The sequence below is a fragment of the Cherax quadricarinatus genome, chromosome 18, assembly GCF_038502225.1.
Source record: "Cherax quadricarinatus isolate ZL_2023a chromosome 18, ASM3850222v1, whole genome shotgun sequence".
Taxonomy (NCBI): domain Eukaryota; kingdom Metazoa; phylum Arthropoda; class Malacostraca; order Decapoda; family Parastacidae; genus Cherax; species Cherax quadricarinatus.
The window spans coordinates 50,554,481-50,575,899 of NC_091309.1; the positions used below are offsets into that span (position 1 = coordinate 50,554,481).

At 39.4% G+C, this 21,419-nt stretch overlaps 1 protein-coding gene across 3 annotated transcripts in view; it reads right to left on the reverse strand.

Moving 5' to 3' along the window:
* Positions 1 to 765: 765 nt before the first annotated feature.
* LOC128689513 (zinc finger protein 84-like) overlaps positions 766 to 21,419 on the reverse strand; it is a 73,399-nt gene continuing 52,745 nt past the window's right edge. For all 3 annotated transcript variants that reach the window (XM_070086481.1, XM_070086482.1, XM_070086483.1), the window contains exon 3: positions 766 to 5,699. In XM_070086481.1, the coding sequence (XP_069942582.1) occupies positions 3,384 to 5,036 (1,653 nt within the window). In that variant the 5' untranslated portion in view covers positions 5,037 to 5,699 and the 3' untranslated portion in view covers positions 766 to 3,383. The remainder of the gene's footprint in view (positions 5,700 to 21,419) is intronic.

Below are 21,419 nucleotides of genomic sequence, written 5' to 3' on the forward strand. Positions count from 1 at the left end.
CTCATATGGGTAGGACAAAACTGCTTATAATGGCAGATTTCAATCATAAAAGAGATTGAATGGGAAAACCTACAGCCACATGGGTGACCAGAAACATGGAGGGCTAAGATGTTGAAGACTGTATTGGAGAACTTCATGCACCAACATTTTAGGGATACAACCAGAGAGAGAGGAGAGGATGTTGCAGCAAGGCTGGATCTCATATTCACCTTGAATAGTTTAGATATAGAGGATATCACCCACGAAAGACCCCTTGGTGCTAGTGATCACGATGTCCTGAGTTTTGAATAACTTGTAGAATTAACAGTGGAGAATGCAGCAGCACGAGAACAAAGAGAGAAACTGAACTTCAAAAAAGGGGACTACATAGGAATGAGAAGTTTCCTGCATGAAGTGCGGTGGGAAAGAGAACTAGATGGAAAGTAAATGAAATGATGGAAACAGTGACCACAAAGTGCAGGGAGGCAGAGGAAAGGTTCATACCAAAGGGCAACAGAAAAAATGGTAAGACCAGAGTGAACCCATGGTTTAATAGGAGGTGTAAAGAGGCCAAAGTCAAGTGTGCTAGAGCATGGAAAAGGTATAGAAAGCAAAGTACTCAAGAAAATAAGGAGTTGAGCAGAAGAACCAGAAATGAATATACAGGGATAATGAGAGAGGCCCAGAGGCAACATGAGAAAGACATAACATCAAAAGCCAAATCTGAACAAAAGTTGTTATACAGTCACATTAGGAGAAAAACTACGGTCAAGGACCAGGTAATCAGGCTGAGGAAAGAAGGAGGGGAGCTCACAAAGAGTGACCAAGAAGTATGTGATGAATTAAACAAAAGACATAGAGAAGTATTCACAATAGAGTCAGGAATGCTTCCAACAAACTGTGGAGGTAGGGTGCACCAGCAGGTGTTGGACACAACACACATAACCAAGGTAGAGGTGAAGAAACTGCTAGACGAACTCGATACCTCAAAGGGGGTAGGCCCTGATAACATATCTCCATGGATACTGAGAGAGAGAGAGAGAGAGAGAGCAGAGGAACTGTGTGTGCCATTAGCAGCAATCTTCAGTAAATCTATCAAAACAGAGCAGTTGCCTGAGGCGTGGAAGACAGCGCACGTAGTTCCAATTTTTAAGAAAGGGGACAGACAGGCAGCATTAAACTACAGACCAGTGTCACTGACTTGTATGTAATGCCATGGAAAAGATTATCAGGAGAAAAGTGGTGGAACACTGAAAACATTGGGCTCATACATGACAGTCAGCATGGCTTCACAAATGGGAAATCCTGTGTCACAAATCTACTTGAGTTCTATGATAAGGCAATGGAAGTAAGAGAGGAGAGAGAGAGATGGGTAGATTTTATCTTTCTAGACTGCAAGAAGGCTTTTGACACAGTACCACACAAGAGACTGGTGCAAAAATTAGAGGAGCAGGCATGAATAATGGGGAAAGTACTGCAATGGATCAGGGAATACCTGACAGGAAGGAAACAAGTGTTGGTACGTGCTGAAGTGTCGGAGTGGGCGAATGTGTCGAGTGAAGTTCCACAAGGTTCAGTCCTAGGCCTGGTGCTGTTTCTTGTATACGTGAATGACATGGTGGAAGGAATAGGTTCAGAAGTGTCACTGTTTGCTGATGATGTAAAACTGATGAGGAGAATACAAGTGGGCGAGGATCAGTTAAGATTACAAGGGAATCTGGACAAACTACAAGTATGGTTCGACAAATGGCTCCTGGAGTTTAACCCCAGCAAGTGTAAGGTCATGAAGATTGGGGAAGGACACAGAAGACCGCAGATGGAGTAGAAGTTAGGAAACCAACAGCTGCAAATGTCAATTAAAGAAAAGGATCTTGGGGTAAGCATTATAACGAACATGTCCCCTGAGGCACATATCAATTAAATAACTGCTGCAGCATATGGGAGATTGGCAAACCTGAGATTGGCGTTTAGACATACGAGTAAGGAGTCATTCACGACATTGTACACAGTGTACGTAAGGCCTATACTGGAATATGCAGTGCAAGTATGGAACCCCCACTTAGTCAAACATGTCACGAATTTGGAGAAAGTGCAAAAATTTGCAACACAATTAGTCCCGGAACTGAGGGGTATGTCTTATGAGGAGAGGTTAAGGGAACTCAGCCTGATGACACTAGAGGATAGGAGGGATAGAGGGGACATGATAAGAACATATAAAATACCAAGAAGCATTGACAAGGTGGACAAGGATCGAATGTTTCAGAGATGGGATACAGAAACATGGGGACACAATTGGAAGCTGAAAACCCAGATGAGTCATAGGGATGTTAGGAAGTCTTTCTTTAGTCTTAGAGTTATCAGGAACTGGAATAATCTGGAGAGTGAAGTAGTGGAAGCAAGTTCCATAAATAGCTTTAAGAAGAGGTATGACAAATATCATGGAGCAGGGAGAGAGTGAATTAGTATCGACCAGTGAAGAGGCGAGGCCAGGAGCTATGACTCGACCCCTGCAAGCACATATAGGTGAGTACATATACACACACAACACAAGCTTCCAGAAGATAATAATAGCAGTTCTATATAAGTGTCCAGTGATATATATACATAATATAGATAATATATATACATGCATATATATATTATAGAAACCAGAAGGAAGGGTGGAAAGAATAAAGAAATAAAAAGAATGAAAGAAAGAAAGAATGAAAGAAAGGTAGGTAGGAATGATGACACATGACCATTTACCTAGCATAACTGCCTAACACAACTGCCTGCTAATATTTTGAAGAAAACTGCTCAGACGAGGTGTTTATCTGTGCACATACAAAAAAAATGCCCACAAAAACGCAGACACTAGTTTTATGTGTGAGGAGTGTAAAACACCACTGTGCATACACCCATGTTTCAGAGAATTTCACAAGCTGTAGCAGTTCTAGGAATATGTCCAGTGATTGTACATTTGTATATATATTATAGAACAACAGTAATAAATAATTTTTTATATTTTTCGTTTGTGTAAACAAGTTTTGTAAACAATATAATGATACTAATACTTGTGCAATTGTGTTATATACAACGAGTGTATATATGTACACTGCACCTTACTTTGGTCTCACAGGCCACATAAGTTATGTGGAAAATAAAATAGTGAAAAAACAAGAAACCTTCGAATGGAAGTAAATCAAAGTTTGCCTGGTAAGCGGCATTTACCGCTGTTGCCATACATGGCTCATTTTCTGGCAACTTTACTTCTCTATATCTCAGTAAATACTGATCGCAAAAAAAAATTTTGGGCTTAAAACAATCAGAAAATTAATCTTAACCAAAAAAAAAAAAAATTTGTTTTTATCGACACCAAGAGAAACTTTAGGATTTGGTATTGCGACAGTCAAAGGGTTAAACACTTAACATGTTTTGTCTCCTGTATGTACTTGCATATGTTTTACAAGATGGGATTTTTGCCTAAAACATTTCAGACACTCAGGGCACTGATATGGTTTATCTCCTGTATGTACTAGCATGTGTCTCACAAGACTGCCTTTTACACTAAAACATTTCAGACACTCGGAGCACTGATGTGGTTTATCACCTGTATGTATTCGCATATGTGTTACAAGATGGCCTTTTATACTAAAACACTTCAGACACTCACAACACTGATAGGGCTTATCTCCTGTATGTACTAGCATGTGTCTCACAAGATGGCCTTTTTCATTAAAACATTTCAGACACTCGGAGCACTGATATGGTTTATCTCCTGTATGTATTTGCATATGTGTCACAAGACTGCTTTTTACACTAAAACATTTCAGACACTCAGAGCACTGATATTGTTTATCTCCTGTATGCATTCGCATATGTTTCACAAGACTGCTTTTTACAGTAAAACATTTCAGACACTCAGAGCACTGATATTGTTTATCTCCTGTATGTATTTGCATATGTGTCACAAGACGGCTTTTTACACTAAAACATTTTGAACATTCTGAGCACTGATATGGTTTATCTCCTGTATGTACTCGTATATGTTTCAAAAGACTGCCTCTTTCTCTAAAACATTTCAGACACTCAGAGCACTGATATGGTTTATCTCCTGTATGTATTCGCATGTGCCTCACAAGAGTGCATTTTTCACTAAAACATTTTGAACATTCTAAGCACTGATATGGTTTATCTCCTGTATGTACTCGCATATGTTTCAAAAGATAGTCTTTTACACTAAAACATCTCAGACACTCAGGGCACTGATATGGTTTATCTCCTGTATGTACTCGCATATGTCTCACAAGGTGTTCTTTCACACTAAAACTTTTTGGACATTCTGAGCACTGATATGGTTTGTCTCCTGTATGTACCAGCATGTGTGTCAAAAGATGGCCTTTCATACCAAAACATTTCAGACACTCGGAGCACTGATATGGTTTAGCTCCTGTATGTACTCGCATATGTGTCGTAAGACAGCCTTTTGCACTAAAAGACTTTGGACACTCTGAGCACTGATATGGTTTGTCTCCTGTATGTACCCGCATATGTCTCACAAGGTGTTCTTTTACACTAAAACGTTTTGGACATTCTGAGCACTGATATGGTTTGTCTCCTGTATGTACCCGCATATGTCTCACAAGGTGTTCTTTTACACTAAAACGTTTTGGACATTCTGAGCACTGATATGGTTTGTCTCCTGTATGTACCTGCATATGTCTCACAAGGTGTTCTTTTACACTAAAACGTTTTGGACACTCTGAGCACTGATATGGTTTGTCTCCTGTATGTACCTGCATATGTCTCACAAGGTGTTCTTTTACACTAAAACGTTTTGGACACTCTGAGCACTGATATGGTTTGTCTCCTGTATGTACCAGCATATGTCTCACAAGATTGGATTTTTTATTAAAACATTTCAGACACTCAGAACAGTGATATGGTTTATCTCCTGTATGTACTTGCATATGTCTCACAAGATAGGATTTTTTACTAAAACATTTCTTACACTCTGAACACTGATGCGGTTTATATGCTTTATGTTTCTCCATATTTTTCACAAGAAGGTATTTCATTTTTAAATATTTTAGACATTCAATAATGGTATAGTTAATCTTCTTTATATCCCCTCCGATATATTTCAATTCTTTTTTAACTATCTTGGACACAGATCACAGTTTTTCTTATGAGCATGTAAAGATATTTTTCCTCAAAACTTTTCCTACTTATGAGCAGTAATAAAGTTTATTTTGTGTGTGTTAAAGGATTATCATAATTTTTTGTTTTGTGTTGAAAGACTAATATATGTTCTAGAACACTGCAGATATTCTCAACAACATTTTTAGTATTATTTTCTCGTCTTTAAAAAGATATTTATGAAAAATTTTAATTACGGTATTGTATTTTTTTGACAGAATTTCCAATGTCTAAAGCAAAAATTCCCAAGAATATCAAGTGATGTCTTTCTTGACGTAATAAAGATATAATGTCTGGGATGATACAACCTGGTAGTCTTCCACACAATACTTGAGCAATATCAGTTGTTATTTAAGACACTTATTCTGGTGCTTCTTGAAGTACTCAAGATATAGTGTCTGGCAAGATACAACCTGGTAGTCTTCCACACAATACTTCTGCAATATCACTTGTTATTTAAGACACTTATTCTGGTGCTTCTTGAAGTACTCAAGATATAGTGTCTGGCAAGATACAACCTGGTAGTCTTCCACACAATACTTCTGCAATAGAAAGATGAGTCAGTATAGCACAATGTTCCACCATTACCAACACAATATACTGAGCCTGAAAATATATTTTTTTCTCTATTATCACATGTTTCACTAAATAAAATTGTCATTTTTAAATGTTTATCTGTAAAAAAATTACAGATAAATCACATGATGTGTGATTTATGTGTAAATTAGCAAGGATAGTTGGGTGTGGAAAATTTTGATAATTTTTCTGTAATTAATGTTAAAATTGAAGGATATAATTGTTTATATAATGTAGTGTAGGTGTGTAGTGTTGATGTGACTTTTAACCCCTTGACTGTCGCAACCCCCAATCCTGAGGTGTCTCCTGGTGTCGCAAAATTTAAAAAAAATTATTTTTTCTTATGAAATGATGGAGAATCTTTTCCCAATTGTAATGACACCAAAAAAATGAAATTTGATGGAAAACTGACGGAATTATGCTCTCGCGATGTTAGCAACCTTGGCGATATTTACAATTTGGCGATTTCGCCCACTTTGAGCCCTATTTTTGGCTAATTCCTTTGTTTCAGTTGACCAAACTCATAGCTATTTCTTTAGAACTCCATTTTTTCTATCGATTGAGTACAAGAAACTGCCCATTCACCAATTTCAACTACCCAATAATGTGGTCAGAAATTTGCAATTTGGCCAATTTCACAAAAATTAAAAAATATGACAATTTCAAAATAAGGTCCAGAATGAACAATGCAGACATTTCTGGCTCTAAAATAACATTTTCTTTGTTCATCAGTCATGTCTCCAGGCCCCTCTGATATTACTCTTGCTTTCTATTTTGAATTTTTATTCAAACAAAAAATAGAAAATTTACTATTATGGAGACTACTCCAATACTGTAATAATTGTATAAATGACATCGACCCATTCATGACTGCATATTAGAATGGCTAGCTGGACATTTATTGGACACTGATGTCATTAGTTTACTTTTGAACATCAGCAAAAATCAAACATTTCCCCTACTTTGAGATCCATTTCCAGGTTTTTTTTATAGTAAAATCAATCAAAATCATCTATTTTTTCTATAATACGTTTTCTATTCTATCAAATAAGACCAAGAAAACGAGAATACAACCATAAATACTATACGGAAATAGACCACAAAGTCGGCATTTTAATTAAAAAAAAACGGTCGGAGTTTTTTTCTCTCATTGTGCACTGCGTGCTCCAGGATTTTTTTTATGTGGTACACACTGACCACAGAGACCCATTCTCTCACATGTTGGCCTACCAGCTTTCTCCTTCTTGATTAGAAGCCGCTAGAATTTATGAGGTGAACAAGGAGGCTTTAGGAAAGGTAGGGGGTGTGTGGACCAGGTGTTTACAGTGAAACATATAAGTGAACAGTATTTAGATAAGGCTAAAGAGGTCTTTGTAGTATTTATGGATTTGGAAAAGGCGTATGACAGGGTGGATAGGGGGGCAATGTGGCAGATGTTGTAGGTGTATGGTATAGGCGGTAGGTTACTGAAAGCAGTGAAGAGTTTTTACGAGGATAGTGAGGCTCAAGTTAGAGTATGTAGGAAAGAGGGAAATTATTTCCCAGTAAAAGTAGGCCTTAGACAAGGATGTGTGATGTCACCGTGGTTGTTTAATATATTTATAGATGGGGTTGTAAGAGAAGTAAATGCGAGGGTCTTGGCAAGAGGCGTGGAGTTAAAAGATAAAGAATCACACATAAAGTGGGAGTTGTCACAGTTGCTCTTTGCTGATGACACTGTGCTCTTGGGAGATTCTGAAGAGAAGTTGCAAAGATTGGTGGATGAATTTGGTAGGGTATGCAAAAGAAGAAAATTAAAAGTGAATACAGGAAAGAGTAAGGTTATGAGGATAACAAAAAGATTAGGTGATGAAAGATTGGATATCAGATTGGAGGGAGAGAATATGGAGGAGGTGAATGTATTCAGATATTTGGGAGTGGACGTGTCAGCGGAAGGGTCTATGAAAGATTAGGTGAATCATAGAATTGATGAGGGGAAAAGGGTGAGTGGTGCACTTAGGAGTCTGTGGAGACAAAAAACTTTGTCCTTGGAGGCAAAGAGGGGAATGTATGAGAGTATAGTTTTACCAACGCTCTTATATGGGTGTGAAGCATGGGTGATGAATGTTGCAGCGAGGAGAAGGCTGGAGGCAGTGGAGATGTCATGTCTGAGGGCAATGTGTGGTGTGAATATAATGCAGAGAATTCGTAGTTTGGAAGTTAGGAGGAGGTGTGGGATTACCAAAACTGTTGTCCAGAGGGCTGAGGAAGGGTTGTTGAGGTGGTTCGGACATGTAGAGAGAATGGAGCGAAACAGAATGACTTCAAGAGTGTATCAGTCTGTAGTGGAATGAAGGCGGGGTAGGGGTCGGCCTAGGAAAGGTTGGAGGGAGGGGGTAAAGGACGTTTTGTGTGCGAGGGGCTTGGACTTCCAGCAGGCATGCATGAGCGTGTTTGATAGGAGTGAATGGAGACAAATGGTTTTTAATACTTGACGTGCTGTTGGAGTGTGAGCAAAGTAACATTTATGAAGGGGTTCAGGGGAACCGGCAGGCCGGGCTTGAGTCCTGGAGATGGGAAGTACAGTGCCTGCACTCTGAAGGAGGGGTGTTAATGTTGCAGTTTAAAAACTGTAGTGTAAAGCACCCTTCTGGCAAGACAGTGATGGAGTGAATGATGGTGAAAGTTTTTCTTTATCGGGCCACCCTGCCTTGGTGGGAATCGGCCAGTGTGATAATAACAAAAAATAATATATGTCAAACACGGTACCTCGTAAGACGCATATATACGGCCGCGACAGTCAAAGGGTTAAAAGATGATAACCAACAGGAGAACCAATATTCTCTATAAATTCCATATACTCAGTAAGGAGTCGATTAAGTGAAGTGAAAATTTTTATAATCTTGGAAGAAATTAATATTCATATAATGAAAATGTATTACACAACTGGAAATATTACTGAATTAATTGAGATGTTTTGGGACAAAAAAGTTTTCGAGAGGAAGCTGGAATATGGCATAAGGGAGGAATGGACCAAAATTTGTGGGCACTTAATTCAGTGTAATCAGAGCTGATAGAGAAGATATCAGCCGTGTGTTTTAAAAGTGGGATAAACGAAGAGAGTGTATCTGGAAAGGTCCAGATCTGTTAAACAACTGTCAGGTTAATGATGATAAAGATAATACTGGACAAAATGCTGAACACCTCGTGAATTGAAATAAGTTACACTCACCTCGTTATATGTGGTATAAATCCAGAGAACAGGTAAGGTATCTATTGGCCAATATTAGGTTACTGTCCTGTTAGGGACGTGTTAGGATATTGTTATGGGGCTATAGGACCCAATATGCATTTATGTAACAAGCAATTACTCACTTTGGAATACCTAATTATATTAAACTGCTTTAATTAATTCTGTCATAAGGGTAGATCACTCTTATGGAGAAAAAGGCAGTTGGATCAAGCCCTGCTTTCAAATATAAATAGGTTGTACTATACACACATTATAATAAGTAGATTTTAAAATTTGTATTTCTTTTTTTTTAAAGTAAAAAAGGGTGTAGTACTGGGAAAAATAAAATGATTGTAGTAGCTAAAGAATTGGGCATGTCAACATACTTTTGTTTGTTATTGTGTAGATGGGGAGAAGTTAGCTCTCTCTCTTACTCTTGTGGTGGTGGTGCCAACATGGCAAGACCTTCTCCTCAGCTCTTACTTCTGGGCAAGATCTGAGTGCCCCAGAGGTAAGATTTGTACTTGAATATGATGTAACCATTATATCCAGTGACTACAGTGTGTGAAAACACTGGGCTAAGGTCATCAGGAAGGAAGGAGTACTAATTTATTTATTTATTTATTTATTTAATGTCTTTGCAAACAATACACTGAGATTGTGTATATACAATAGTGGGTTGCAATGCAAAGAGAGCCTCTATTATGCCTTCGCATTATGGGCCAACTTATTATTGGCTTACATTCTACTTAATAGTAAGGAGTAGTATATCATAGTTGTACAGTAGGAAAGTAATTATTTCATAGTTGTACAGTAGAATATTAATTATAAATGAATCAAAATTTGTATAATACAAAGATATACATATTTATATTCTAAAATGCTTTTGTGAAAAACAACAATGGATAAAAGGTTCAATGTGATTGGTTCAGTTACGATGTGGGAGTAAATAGGTGAGTAAATGTATACTGAGTATTTAGCATTTAGTCTAGGGTGATTAAGTGGCTCTTGAGAAGAGTCTTAAATTGATTTTCAGACTGGGTTACTTTAATATCTTCTGGTAATGAATTCCATATTTTGGGGCCCTTTATGTGCATAGAGTTTTTACACAGTGTGGTCATGTGTCCTGTTTAGGTTGGTGAGGAAAAGTTTGAGTGGGGGGTTTATATTTGCGTGTATTGATCTGTGTATGTAGTAGGCACATGAATAAGTATGGATGTTCTTAATGGCAAGCAGATTTAGGCTTTTGAAAATTGGTGGAGTATGCTGGGAGGAGTGGGAATTTGTTATTCTTACTACTGCCTTTTGCTGGGTTATTAGGGGTTTTAGGTGACTGGATGTTGTTGATCCCCATGCACAAATTCCTTATGTAAGATAAGGGTATATGAGTGAATGGTACAGTGCCAGGACAGCCGATTGTGGAACGTAGTACCTTATCTTTGATAGTATGCCTACAGTCTTGGAGATTTTCTTGGTGATTTGTTGTATGTGTGTCTGGAACTTAAGGCTACTGTCAAGGTGGATACCTAGGAATTTTCCCTCTGCGAGTCTTGTCACTGATGATCCATTTAGCGTAATGTTAATTGGATCATTTGCAGCTTTGTTTCCAAACTGAATGAAATAGATTCTATCAGTGTTCAGGTTAAGTTTGTTAGTCATCATCCAGCCAGATATTTTCTGTAATTCAGCATTAACTGTGTTTGCTAGTATGACTGCATTTGGGTGGGAAAATAAATATGTAGTGTCATCTGCAAATAATATGGGTGTGAGTAGCTGTGATGCATTCGGTAGATCATTGATGTAGATCAGAAAGAGGAGTGGTCCAAGGGCACTTCCTTGTGGGACTCCTACTGTGATTGGTTGGGTGGAGGAGTTTGCATCATTTGCATACACATATTGAGTTCTGTTACTAAGGTATGAGTTTAGGTAGTTGAGGGAGTGGCCTCTGATACCATAGTGCATTAATTTGGAGTACAGTAGTTCATGGCCGACTGTATCGAAAGCTTTACGTAAATCAATGAAAATGCCCAGCGGGACTTCTTTCTTTTCAAGTGTGGTATATATTAGTTCTAGCATGTGTTTGATAGCATCATTTGTGCTTTTATTATTTCTGAATCTAAACTGACAAGGGTTTAATATGTTGTGTGAAACGAGGTAGGAATAGATCCGTCTATGAATTAATTTTTCAAAGATTTTAGAGAGCAGTGGTAAGTTAGATATTGGTCTATAGTTATTCAAGTCAGCTTGGTCACCTCCTTTATGGATGGACCATGTGGCTGTAATGGCTGGGCAGCTAAGGGTGTGCATCCTTTCGTCATGAATAGGAAAATGCTTAACTTGTATACTCTGTACATACCTCTCAAGAATATATTCCTATTTTTTGTAAAAGTGGCTGAAATAACCTGTTGAGAGGGTTGATAAAAACATTTCAGAGACTAAGGATGACTAATCCTGAATGTAAGTATTGCCCTAGCCTTTATAAGGCCTTATTTAAACTACATGTAGTGAGAACTGCACAATCGAAGTAAAAAGGGAAAACAACATAACATGAGTGGTGGTCCGGTGATCTGGTGGCTAAAGCTCTTGCTTCACACACAGAGGGCCTGGGTTCGATTCCCAGCTGGTGGAAACATTTTGACATTTCCTTACACCTGTTGTCCTGTTCACCTAGCAGCAAATAGGTACCTCGGTGTTAGTTGACTGGTGTGGGTCGCATCCTGGGGGACAAGACTGAGGACCCCAATGAAAATAAGTTACAGTCCTCCATGATGCACTGACTTTCTTGGGTTATCCTTGGTTGCTAACTCTCCGGGGTTAAAAATCTGAATGAAATCTTATCTCACGAGAGCTTGACCGGGAGAGTTATTCGACTGCCAAGATAACCCAAAACATTCTTTGAACTATATGTACTGGTATGGGGTAATAGTTATATTTTTCTGGTAGGAGAGGATTTACCAAGGCGGTCAGTGGAAGTGTTGTTTTCATATATTAATTTACGGGTTGTTTTCCTCTAAAAGGGAGGGGGGAAAGGTTAGGTAACACACTGAGTTTGTGGTTACGGTAAGTGCTGTGTGCATATTTTACATTCAACCTGTGTTATTATATTTGCCTGTGGGGAAAATCTTGTCCATTGAAATTGTAAGAAGGAAGCAAGTGTTTAAGGATATAAAAGCCATGTCAGAAGCTGAGTCTTTAAATTTTTCACACATCAGTGAGGAGGATAATAATTCATCAGTAAACATGTCTGTTAACCCTTTGAGGGTTGGTCACGTACTAGTACATCATTGCAGCCAGGGTTGGCCACGTATTTGTACGTGTAAATTCTAGCACCTTCAAACCGAGCGGGAGAAAGCTGGTAGGCCTACATGTGAGAGAATGGGTCTGCGTGGTCAGTGTGCACAGTAGGAAAAAAATTAGGGAGCCAGTGGTGCATTGTAGGAACACCTTTTTATTTCACCTTGTCTACCCTGCCTCGCAGTAAGAAACTCCTCACTCCTCGGTAAACTGGGACTCTTTTGTTCCCAAGTGACAGTTCAAATACAGATGGAAGTGTCAGTGAAGTTGAATTCCAGGGTTTTGAAAGGTTTGTGACCGAGAATAATGAACATAATATTTTCAGTAGTAGGTTGGTAGACAGCAGCCGCCCAGGGAGGTACTACCGTCCTGCCAAGTGAGTGTAAAACGAAAGCCTGTAATTGTTTTACATGATGGTAGGATTGCTGGTGTCTTTTGTCTGTCTCATAAATATGCAAGATTACAGGTATGTCTTGATACTCTACTTACACTTAGGTCACACTACACATACATGTACAAATTTATTTATACACACTCATCTGAGTTTTCTTTGATTTTATCTTAATAGTTCTTGGTCTTATTACTTTTCCTTTTATATCCATGGGGAAGTGGAATAAGAATCTTTCCTCTGTAAGCCATGCGTGTTGTAAAAGTCAACTAAAATGCCGGGAACAATGGGCTAGTAACCCCTTTTCCTGTAAAGATTACTAAAAAGAATAAGAAGAAAATTGTCAAAGTGAGAAGTCTAAATGTGCGTGGATGTTGTGCAAATGATAAGAAAGAGATGATTGTGGATGTTATGAATGAGAAGAAGCTGGATGTCCTGGCTTTAAGTGAAACAAAGCTGAAGGGGGTGGGAGAGTTTCAATGGAGAGGAATAAATGGGATTAGGTCAGGGGTTTCAAATAGAGTTAGAGCTAAAGAAGGAGTAGCAATAATGTTGAAGGATAAGCTATGGCAGGAAAAGAGGGACTATAAATGTATTAATTCAAGGATTATGTGGAGTAAAATAAAGATTGGATGCGAAAAGTGGGTTATAATAAGTGTGTATGCACCTGGAGAAGAGAGAAGTGTAGAGGAGAGAGAGAGATTTTGGGAAATGTTGAGTGAATGCGTGGGGAGTTTTGAATCAAGTGTGAGAGTAATGGTGGTTGGGGATTTCAATGCTAAAGTGGGTAAAAATGTTATGGGGGGAGTAGTAGGTAAATCTGGGGTGCCAGGGGTAAATGTGAATGGGGAGCCTTTAATTGAGCTATGTGTAGAAAGAGATTTGGTAATAAGTAATACATATTTTATGAAAAAGAGGATAAATAAATATACAAGGTATGATGCAGCACGTAATGAAAGTAGTTTATTAGATTATGTATTGGTGGATAAAAGGTTGATGGGTAGGCTCCAGGATGTACATGTTTATATAGGGGCAACTGATATATCGGATCATTATTTAGTTGCAGCTACAGTTAGAGTAAGAGGTAGATGGGAAAAGAGGAAGGTGGCAACAACAAGTAAGAGGGAGGTGAAAGTGTATAAACTAAGGGAGGAGGAAGTTCGGGTGAGATATAAGCGACTATTGGCAGAAAGGTGGGCTAGTGCAAAGATGAGTAGTGGGGGGGGTTGAAGAGGGTTGGAATAGTTTTAAAAATGCATTATTAGAATGTGGGGCAGAAGTTTGTGGTTATAGGAGGGTGGGGCAGGAGGAAAGAGGAGTGATTGGTGGAATGATGAAGTAAAGGGTGTGATAAAAGAGAAAAAGGTAGCTTATGAGAGGTTTTTACAAAGCAAAAGTGTTATAAGAAGAGCAGAATATATGGAGAGTAAAAGAAAGGTGAAGAGAGTGGTGAGAGAGTGCAAAAGGAGAGCAGATGATAGAGTGGGAGAAGCACTGTCAAGAAATTTTAATGAAAATAAGAAAAAATTTTGGAGTGAGTTAAACAAGTTAAGAAAGCCTAGGGAAAGTATGGATTTGTCAGTTAAAAACAGAGTAGGGGAGTTAGTAGATGGGGAGATGGAGGAATTAGGTAGATGGCGAGAATATTTTGAGGAACTTTTAAATGTTGAGGAAGAAAGAGAGGTGGTAATTTCATGCACTGGTCAGGGAGGTATACCATCTTTTAGGAGTGAAGAAGAGCAGAATGAAAGTGTGGGGGAGGTACGTGAGGCATTACGTAGAATGAAAGGGGGTAAAGCAGCTGGGACTGATGGGATCATGACAGAAATGTTAAAAGTAGGGGGGGGATATAGTGTTGGAGTGGTTGGTACTTTTGTTCAATAAATGTATGAAAGAGGGAAAGGTACCTAGGGATTGGCGGAGAGCATGTATAGTCCCTTTATATAAAGGGAAAGGGGACAAAAGAGATTGTAAAAATTATAGAGGAATAAGTTTACTGAGTATACCAGGAAAAGTTTACAGTAGGGTTATAAGTGAAAGAATTAGAGGTAAGACAGAATGTAGGATTGTGGATGAGCAAGGAGGTTTCAGAGTGGGTAGGGGATGTGTAGATCAAGTGTTTACATTGAAGCATATATGTGAACAGTATTTAGATAAAGGTAGGGAAGTTTTTATTGCATTTATGGATTTAGAAAAGGCATATGATAGAATGGATAGAGGAGCAATGTGGCAGATGTTACAAGTATATGGAATAGGTGGTAAGTTATTAAATGCTGTAAAGAGTTTTTATGAGGATAGTGAGGCTCAGGTTAGGGTGTGTAGAAGAGAGGGAGACTATTTTCCGGTAAAAGTAGGTCTTAGACAGGGATGTGTAATGTCACCATTGTTGTTTAATATATTTATAGATGGGGTTGTAAAGGAAGTAAATGCTAGGGTGTTCGGGAGAGGGGTGGGATTAAATTTTGGGGAATCAAATTCAAAATGGGAATTGACACAGTTACTTTTTGCTGATGATACTGTGCTTATGGGAGATTCTAAAGAAAAATTGCAAAGGTTAGTGGATGAGTTTGGGAATGTTGAAAGTGAACATAGAAAAGAGTAAGGTGATGAGGGTATCAAATGATTTAGATAAAGAAAAATTGGATATCAAATTGGGGAGGAGGAGTATGGAAGAAGTGAATGTTTTCAGATACTTGGGAGTTGACGTGTCGGTGGATGGATTTATGAAGGATGAGGTTAATCATAGAATTGATGAGGGAAAAAAGGTGAGTGGTGCGTTGAGGTATATGTGGAGTCAAAAAACGTTATCTATGGAGGCAAAGAAGGGAATGTATGAAAGTATAGTGGTACCAACACTCTTATATGGGTGTGAAGCTTGGGTGGTAAATGCAGCAGTGAGGAGACGGTTGGAGGCAGTGGAGATGTCCTGTTTAAGGGCAATGTGTGGTGTAAATATTATGCAGAAAATTTGGAGTGTGGAAATTAGGAGAAGGTGTGGAGTTAATAAAAGTATTAGTCAGAGGGCAGAAGAGGGGTTGTTGAGGTGGTTTGGTCATTTAGAGAGAATGGATCAAAGTAGAATGACATGGAAAGCATATAAATCTATAGGGGAAGGAAGGCGGGGTAGGGGTCGTCCTCGAAAGGGTTGGAGAGAGGGGGTAAAGGAGGTTTTGTGGGCGAAGGGCTTGGACTTCCAGTGAGCGTGTTAGATAGGAGTGAATGGAGACGAATGGCACTTGGGACCTGACGATCTGTTGGAGTGTGAACAGGGTAATATTTAGTGAAGGGATTCAGGGAAACCGGTTATTTTCACATAGTCGGACTTGAGTCCTGGAAATGGGAAGTACAATGCCTGCACTTTAAAGGAGGGGTTTGGGATATTGGCAGTTTGGAGAGATATGTTGTGTATCTTTATATGTACAGTGGACTCCCGCATAATTATATTAATCCGTTCCTGAGAGTTCATTGTTATGCGAAATTATCGTTATGCGAATGAATTTTCCCCATAAGAAATAATAGAAATCAAATTAATCCGTGCAAGACACCCAAAAGTATGAAAAAAAAAATTTTACCACATGAAATATACATTTTCCTACACACAAAGAGAAGGATACATGCACAATAGTAGAGTAGTACATGCATAATATATACTGTGCACGTACTACTCTACTAAATGAAGAATAAATGACACTTACCTTTATTGAAGATACAGCAATGATTGATGAGACACTGTGTCCTGGGAGTGCCTTTTCCTCCTGAGTACCGTAGGTCCTGTTTGGCATTTTCTTCCAGAACAGGCCTTATCACACCGTGTATGCCACTACGATTCTTAAATCTCTCAAACCAACCTTTGCTGGCTTTAAATTCACCAATATGAGCACTAGTTCCAGGCATTTTTCCCTGTTCACCTGGGTGTTAGTCGACTGGTGTGGGTTGCATCCTGGGAGACAAGATTAAGGACCCCAATGGAAATAAGTTAGACAGTGTTCGATGACACTGACTTTTTTGGGTTATCCTGGGTGGCTAACCCTCTGGGGTTAATTGTTTCTTGGTATTCTCAATAAGCCACACCAACAACGGTGCTACAGCAGCAGCAGCAGCAGCTGACAGTGCTACAGCAGCAGCAGATGGTACTACAGCAGCAGCAGCAGCTGACAGTGGTACAGCAGCAGCAGCAGCAGACAGTGCTAGAGCAGCAGCAGACGGTGCTAGAGCAGCAGCAGATGGTACTACAGCAACAGCAGCTGATGGTGCTACAGCAGCAGCAGCAGCAGCAGTTGACAGTGCTACAGCAGCAGCAGCAGCAGCAGTTGACAGTGCTACAGCAGCAGCAGCAGCAGCTGACAGTGCTACAGCAGCAGCAGCAGCAGCTGACAGTGCTACAGCAGCAGCAGACAGTGCTACAGCAGCAGCAGACAGTGCTACAGCAGCAGCAGACGGTACTACAGCAGCAGCAGCAGCTGACAGTGCTACAGCAGCAGCAGCTGACGGTGCTACAGCAGCACCAGCAGCTGACAGTCCTACAGCAGCAGCAGCATCAGCAGTTGACCATGGTACCACAGTATTTCGATAATATTTCTCACCCTTTTTACCACAGGGTTGGCACTAGAAGCTTTCTTGGGGCCCATGGTCACTTATTTTGCAGATAAAATCACCAAAAACACTGTAATAATACGAAATGTTCCGATTGTATGCTTGGATGTTACCGCGGAGGCTGGCTGGTAAACAATGCCACCGGAGGAACATGTGAGGCTGGCTCAGGCCGCACATTAGTGAGCGGGTTTTTTAGCGGTATGCGAGGCAAAATCTTAGTGATAAAATGTATTGGTATGCGGATTTAACGTTATGTGATGCCAACGGTATGTGGGGGTCCACTGTATATGCTTCTAAACTGTTGCATTCTGAGCACCTCTGCAAAAACAGTGATAATGTGTGAGTGTGGTGAAAGTGTTGAATGATGATGAAAGTATTTTCTTTTTGGGGATTTTCTTTCTTTTTTCTGTCACCCTGCCTCGGTGGGAGACGGCGGACTTGTTGAAAAAAAAAAAATAGTGATAATGGTGATGAAAACCCAGATGACCTTCAACCTTTCACATCTGGTGCTGGGCTCTTGTTCACATTCAGTTGTACCAGAACGAAGGAGGAAACTCATATTTTCCCATGTTAAGGACACAGATGTGAGCAGTGGTGATGATACTGATAGTGAATATGATCTCCAAGCTCTTGAAAACAGTTCCAGTAGTGAGAGTGAAGTGGAATATTCTCCAGTGAAGCGTCAGTATATACAACTCTACATGCACTCTGGTAGTGTGCCATATGCTGTTCCAAGGGTAAGGAGTACATCTCGGCTGTACAACAGGAACAAATAGTAAAAATGAAGATGATATTGTTACAATGGGGATCAAAAAAGTGCATGTGTCAGAAGATGGTGGTGGTGGTGGCAGCCATGAGGCACCAGCAGCAGCACATGCTGGTACCCATGCTGCTGAGTCAGCTCAGCTACAACAAAGACCACCCTCACCCACCCAACCACAACACCAACCTCAAAACCACAACCTCCACAACCACCTGTTGATATCCAGTATCCATCAGCAGACCACACCTGGGATTAGCAGGAAGCTGCCAATTTTGTTCCCAATCCCCATCACTTTAATGAAAGTCAAAGTGGACTATGGCCATCTTGTACACTAGGAAACGATGCTGGCAAACTGGAATGTTTCGAGTTATTCTTTGATGAACCCCATGGCAAACAATTCTTTCACCAAGACCACACCTACACCAGTGGAAGGAGACAACTGTGGCTTAGATGTATCTTTTGTCTGCCACAGTAATGCTTATGCCACATACTGGTTGACAGACCACCTCATTGCAACCCCAGCTTTCAGTGATATAATACAGGTCTGTCATCACAAATCCGGCAATCAGTTATTCGGTTCCTCCAGTTATTCGGCACTAATTTTGGCTAGCATAATTTCAAATTTCCAGGGTTGCCACACCAACCTCCTGGTACTATTTGGTGGCGCTACTTGATGCATAAGTCATTCTTTTTCTCCATTTGTTATAACCTGCTTACTTTTAGCCCTAGCCATGGTTCCAATGAATAAAAGAAATGCTTCTCATTATGTAAAGCACCTACACAGGTGGCTCTGAAACCACTGTCGGTTGCCATGAGCTCAGTCTCATGATGCAGGAGAATATGCTTTATTATTATGCTAATATCAACACTACAGCTTATTTGCTTATCACAATTGATCTAATATGACATAAGAAACAATATAAATAACATAAAACATGTTAAATACTCCAGAATAAATAATATTTGGCATAATACCGAGCAGTTCGACGGAGGTATGAAGAGGATATGGTATACAAATACCATTCTTCTATCCCTGTCTTGGGGCTTATACAGTGGACCCTCAACCAGCAATATTAATCCATTCCTGAGAGCTAATCGTTAATCAAAATTATTGTTAGTCGAGTTAATTTTCCCCATAAGAAATAATAGAAATCAAATTAATCCATGCAAGACACCCAAAAGTATTGAAAAAAAAAAATTTTTACCACATGAAATATTAATTTTAATACACACAAACTGAAGAAGACATGCACAGTTACATGACACTTACCTTTATTGAAGATCTGGTGAAGATTGATGGGATGGGAGGAGGGGAGTGTGTTGATGGTGTTAGTGTTTAGAAGGGGAATCCCCTTCCATTAGGACTTGAGATGGCAAGTCCTTTTTCGGGGTTACTTCTCTTCTTCTTTTAATGCCACTAGGACCAGCTTGAGAGTCACTGGACCTCTGTCGCACAACATATCTATCCATAGAGGCCTGTACTTTCCGTTCCCTTATGACATTCCTAAAGTGTTTCACAACATTGTCAGCGTCACAATTAAACACTGGTTCAGGTTTCAATTCTTCACTGTCTATGTACTCCTTGAATTCCTGCACATATTTTTCAGCTGCTTTTTGGTTCAAACTGGCAGCCTCACCATGCCTTATCACACTATGTATGCCACTACGATTCTTAAATCTCTCAAACCAACCTTCGCTGGCCTTAAATTTACTCACATCACCACTAGTTGCTGGTATTTTTCTAATTAAATCCTCATGCAACTTCCTAGCCTTTTCACATATGATCGCTTGAGAGATGCTATCTCCTGCTATCTGTTTTTCGTTTATCCATACCAATAACAGTCTCTCAACATCTTCTATCACTTGCAATCTCAGTTTCGAAAACATAGTTGCACCTTTGGCAAGAACAGCTTCCTTGATTGCCGTTTTCTTGGCCACAATAGTAGCAATGGTTGATTGGGGTTTTGTGTACAACCTGGCCAGCTCGGAGACACGCACTCCACTTTCATACTTAGCAATGATCTCTTTCTTCATATCCAAAGTAATTCTCACCCTTTTTGCTGTAGGGTTGGCAATAGAAGCTTTCTTGGGGCCCATGGTGACTTATCTTGCAGGTGCAATCACTAAAAAGGCTGTGATAATATGAAATGTTCCGATTGTATGCTTGTAAGCGACCGCGGTGGCTGGCTGGCTTGTAAACACTGGCCAAAAGTGGACGCGTCTCAGACGGAATGAATAGTGTTGGTCAAGTTTTTTAGCGCTAGTCGAGGCAAAATTTTTGCGTTAAAATGTATCGCTGATCGAATTTATCGTTAATCGATGCCATCGTTGGTCGAGGGTCCACTGTATTAGAGAAAACGGAGTGTAGCACATGGCTAACTGTGATATACACTCATACTGCACCATAAACCTGAAACAAAGAAGTTATTTTCTCTATATAGATTATCACACATAGCTGCATATGTGTAGAGAACCTAGGATAATCCAAAAAAGTCAACGTGGCTTATTTTTAGTACCTGGCTTGGGTTAGCCATATATGATTTTTGGTAAATATTCGATTCCCAGCCAGGGTAGACACATTAGGTGTGTTTATTTACGCCTGTTGTCTATGTTTACTCATCAGTAAATAGGTACCTGGGTATTAGCCGACTAGTGTGGGTGTTATCCTGGGACACTGACCTAATTTTCTTGAAATACTCTGCATAACAACCAGCTTTCTATATAGTAGTATGTCACTGATGTCAGCTATGCCTGTATAACTTGTACATGTACGTATGGTAAATAAAGATATTATTATTATTATTATTATTATTGTTATTTTCTCAGTTGTTTGTTGGGTTATCTTATTGAAACTTGGGCAATGTATGATGGAAAGATACTTATTAATGTACACCAAAAATGAAAGAAATCAGACCATAAATAGCGGAGTTCACCTCTCAGCCATTAGCGGCCGCTTAGCGGTATATTTTTGTATGGTTTTTATGGTTATATTCTTATTTTTTCGGTCTCATTTGATAGAATGAAAGATATATTTCAGAAACAGATATGATTTTGATTACTTTCATGATGAAAAATCGTAGTGACATACACAGTGTGATAAGGCCTGTTCTGGAAGAAAATACCAAACAGGACCTACAGTACTCAGGAGGAAAAGGCACTCCCAGGACACAGTGTCTCATCAGTCATTGCTGCATCTTCAATAAAGGTAAGTGTCATTTATTCTTCATTTAGTAGAGTAGTACATGCACAATATATATTGTGCATGTACTACTCTACTATTGTGCATGTATCCTTCTCTTTGTGTGTAGGAAAAATGTATATTTCATGTGGTAAAAATTTTTTTTTCATACTTTTGTGTGTCTAGCATGGATTAATTTGATTTCCATTATTTCTTATTTACCTGGAGTTACCTGGAGAGAGTTCCGGGGGTCAACGCC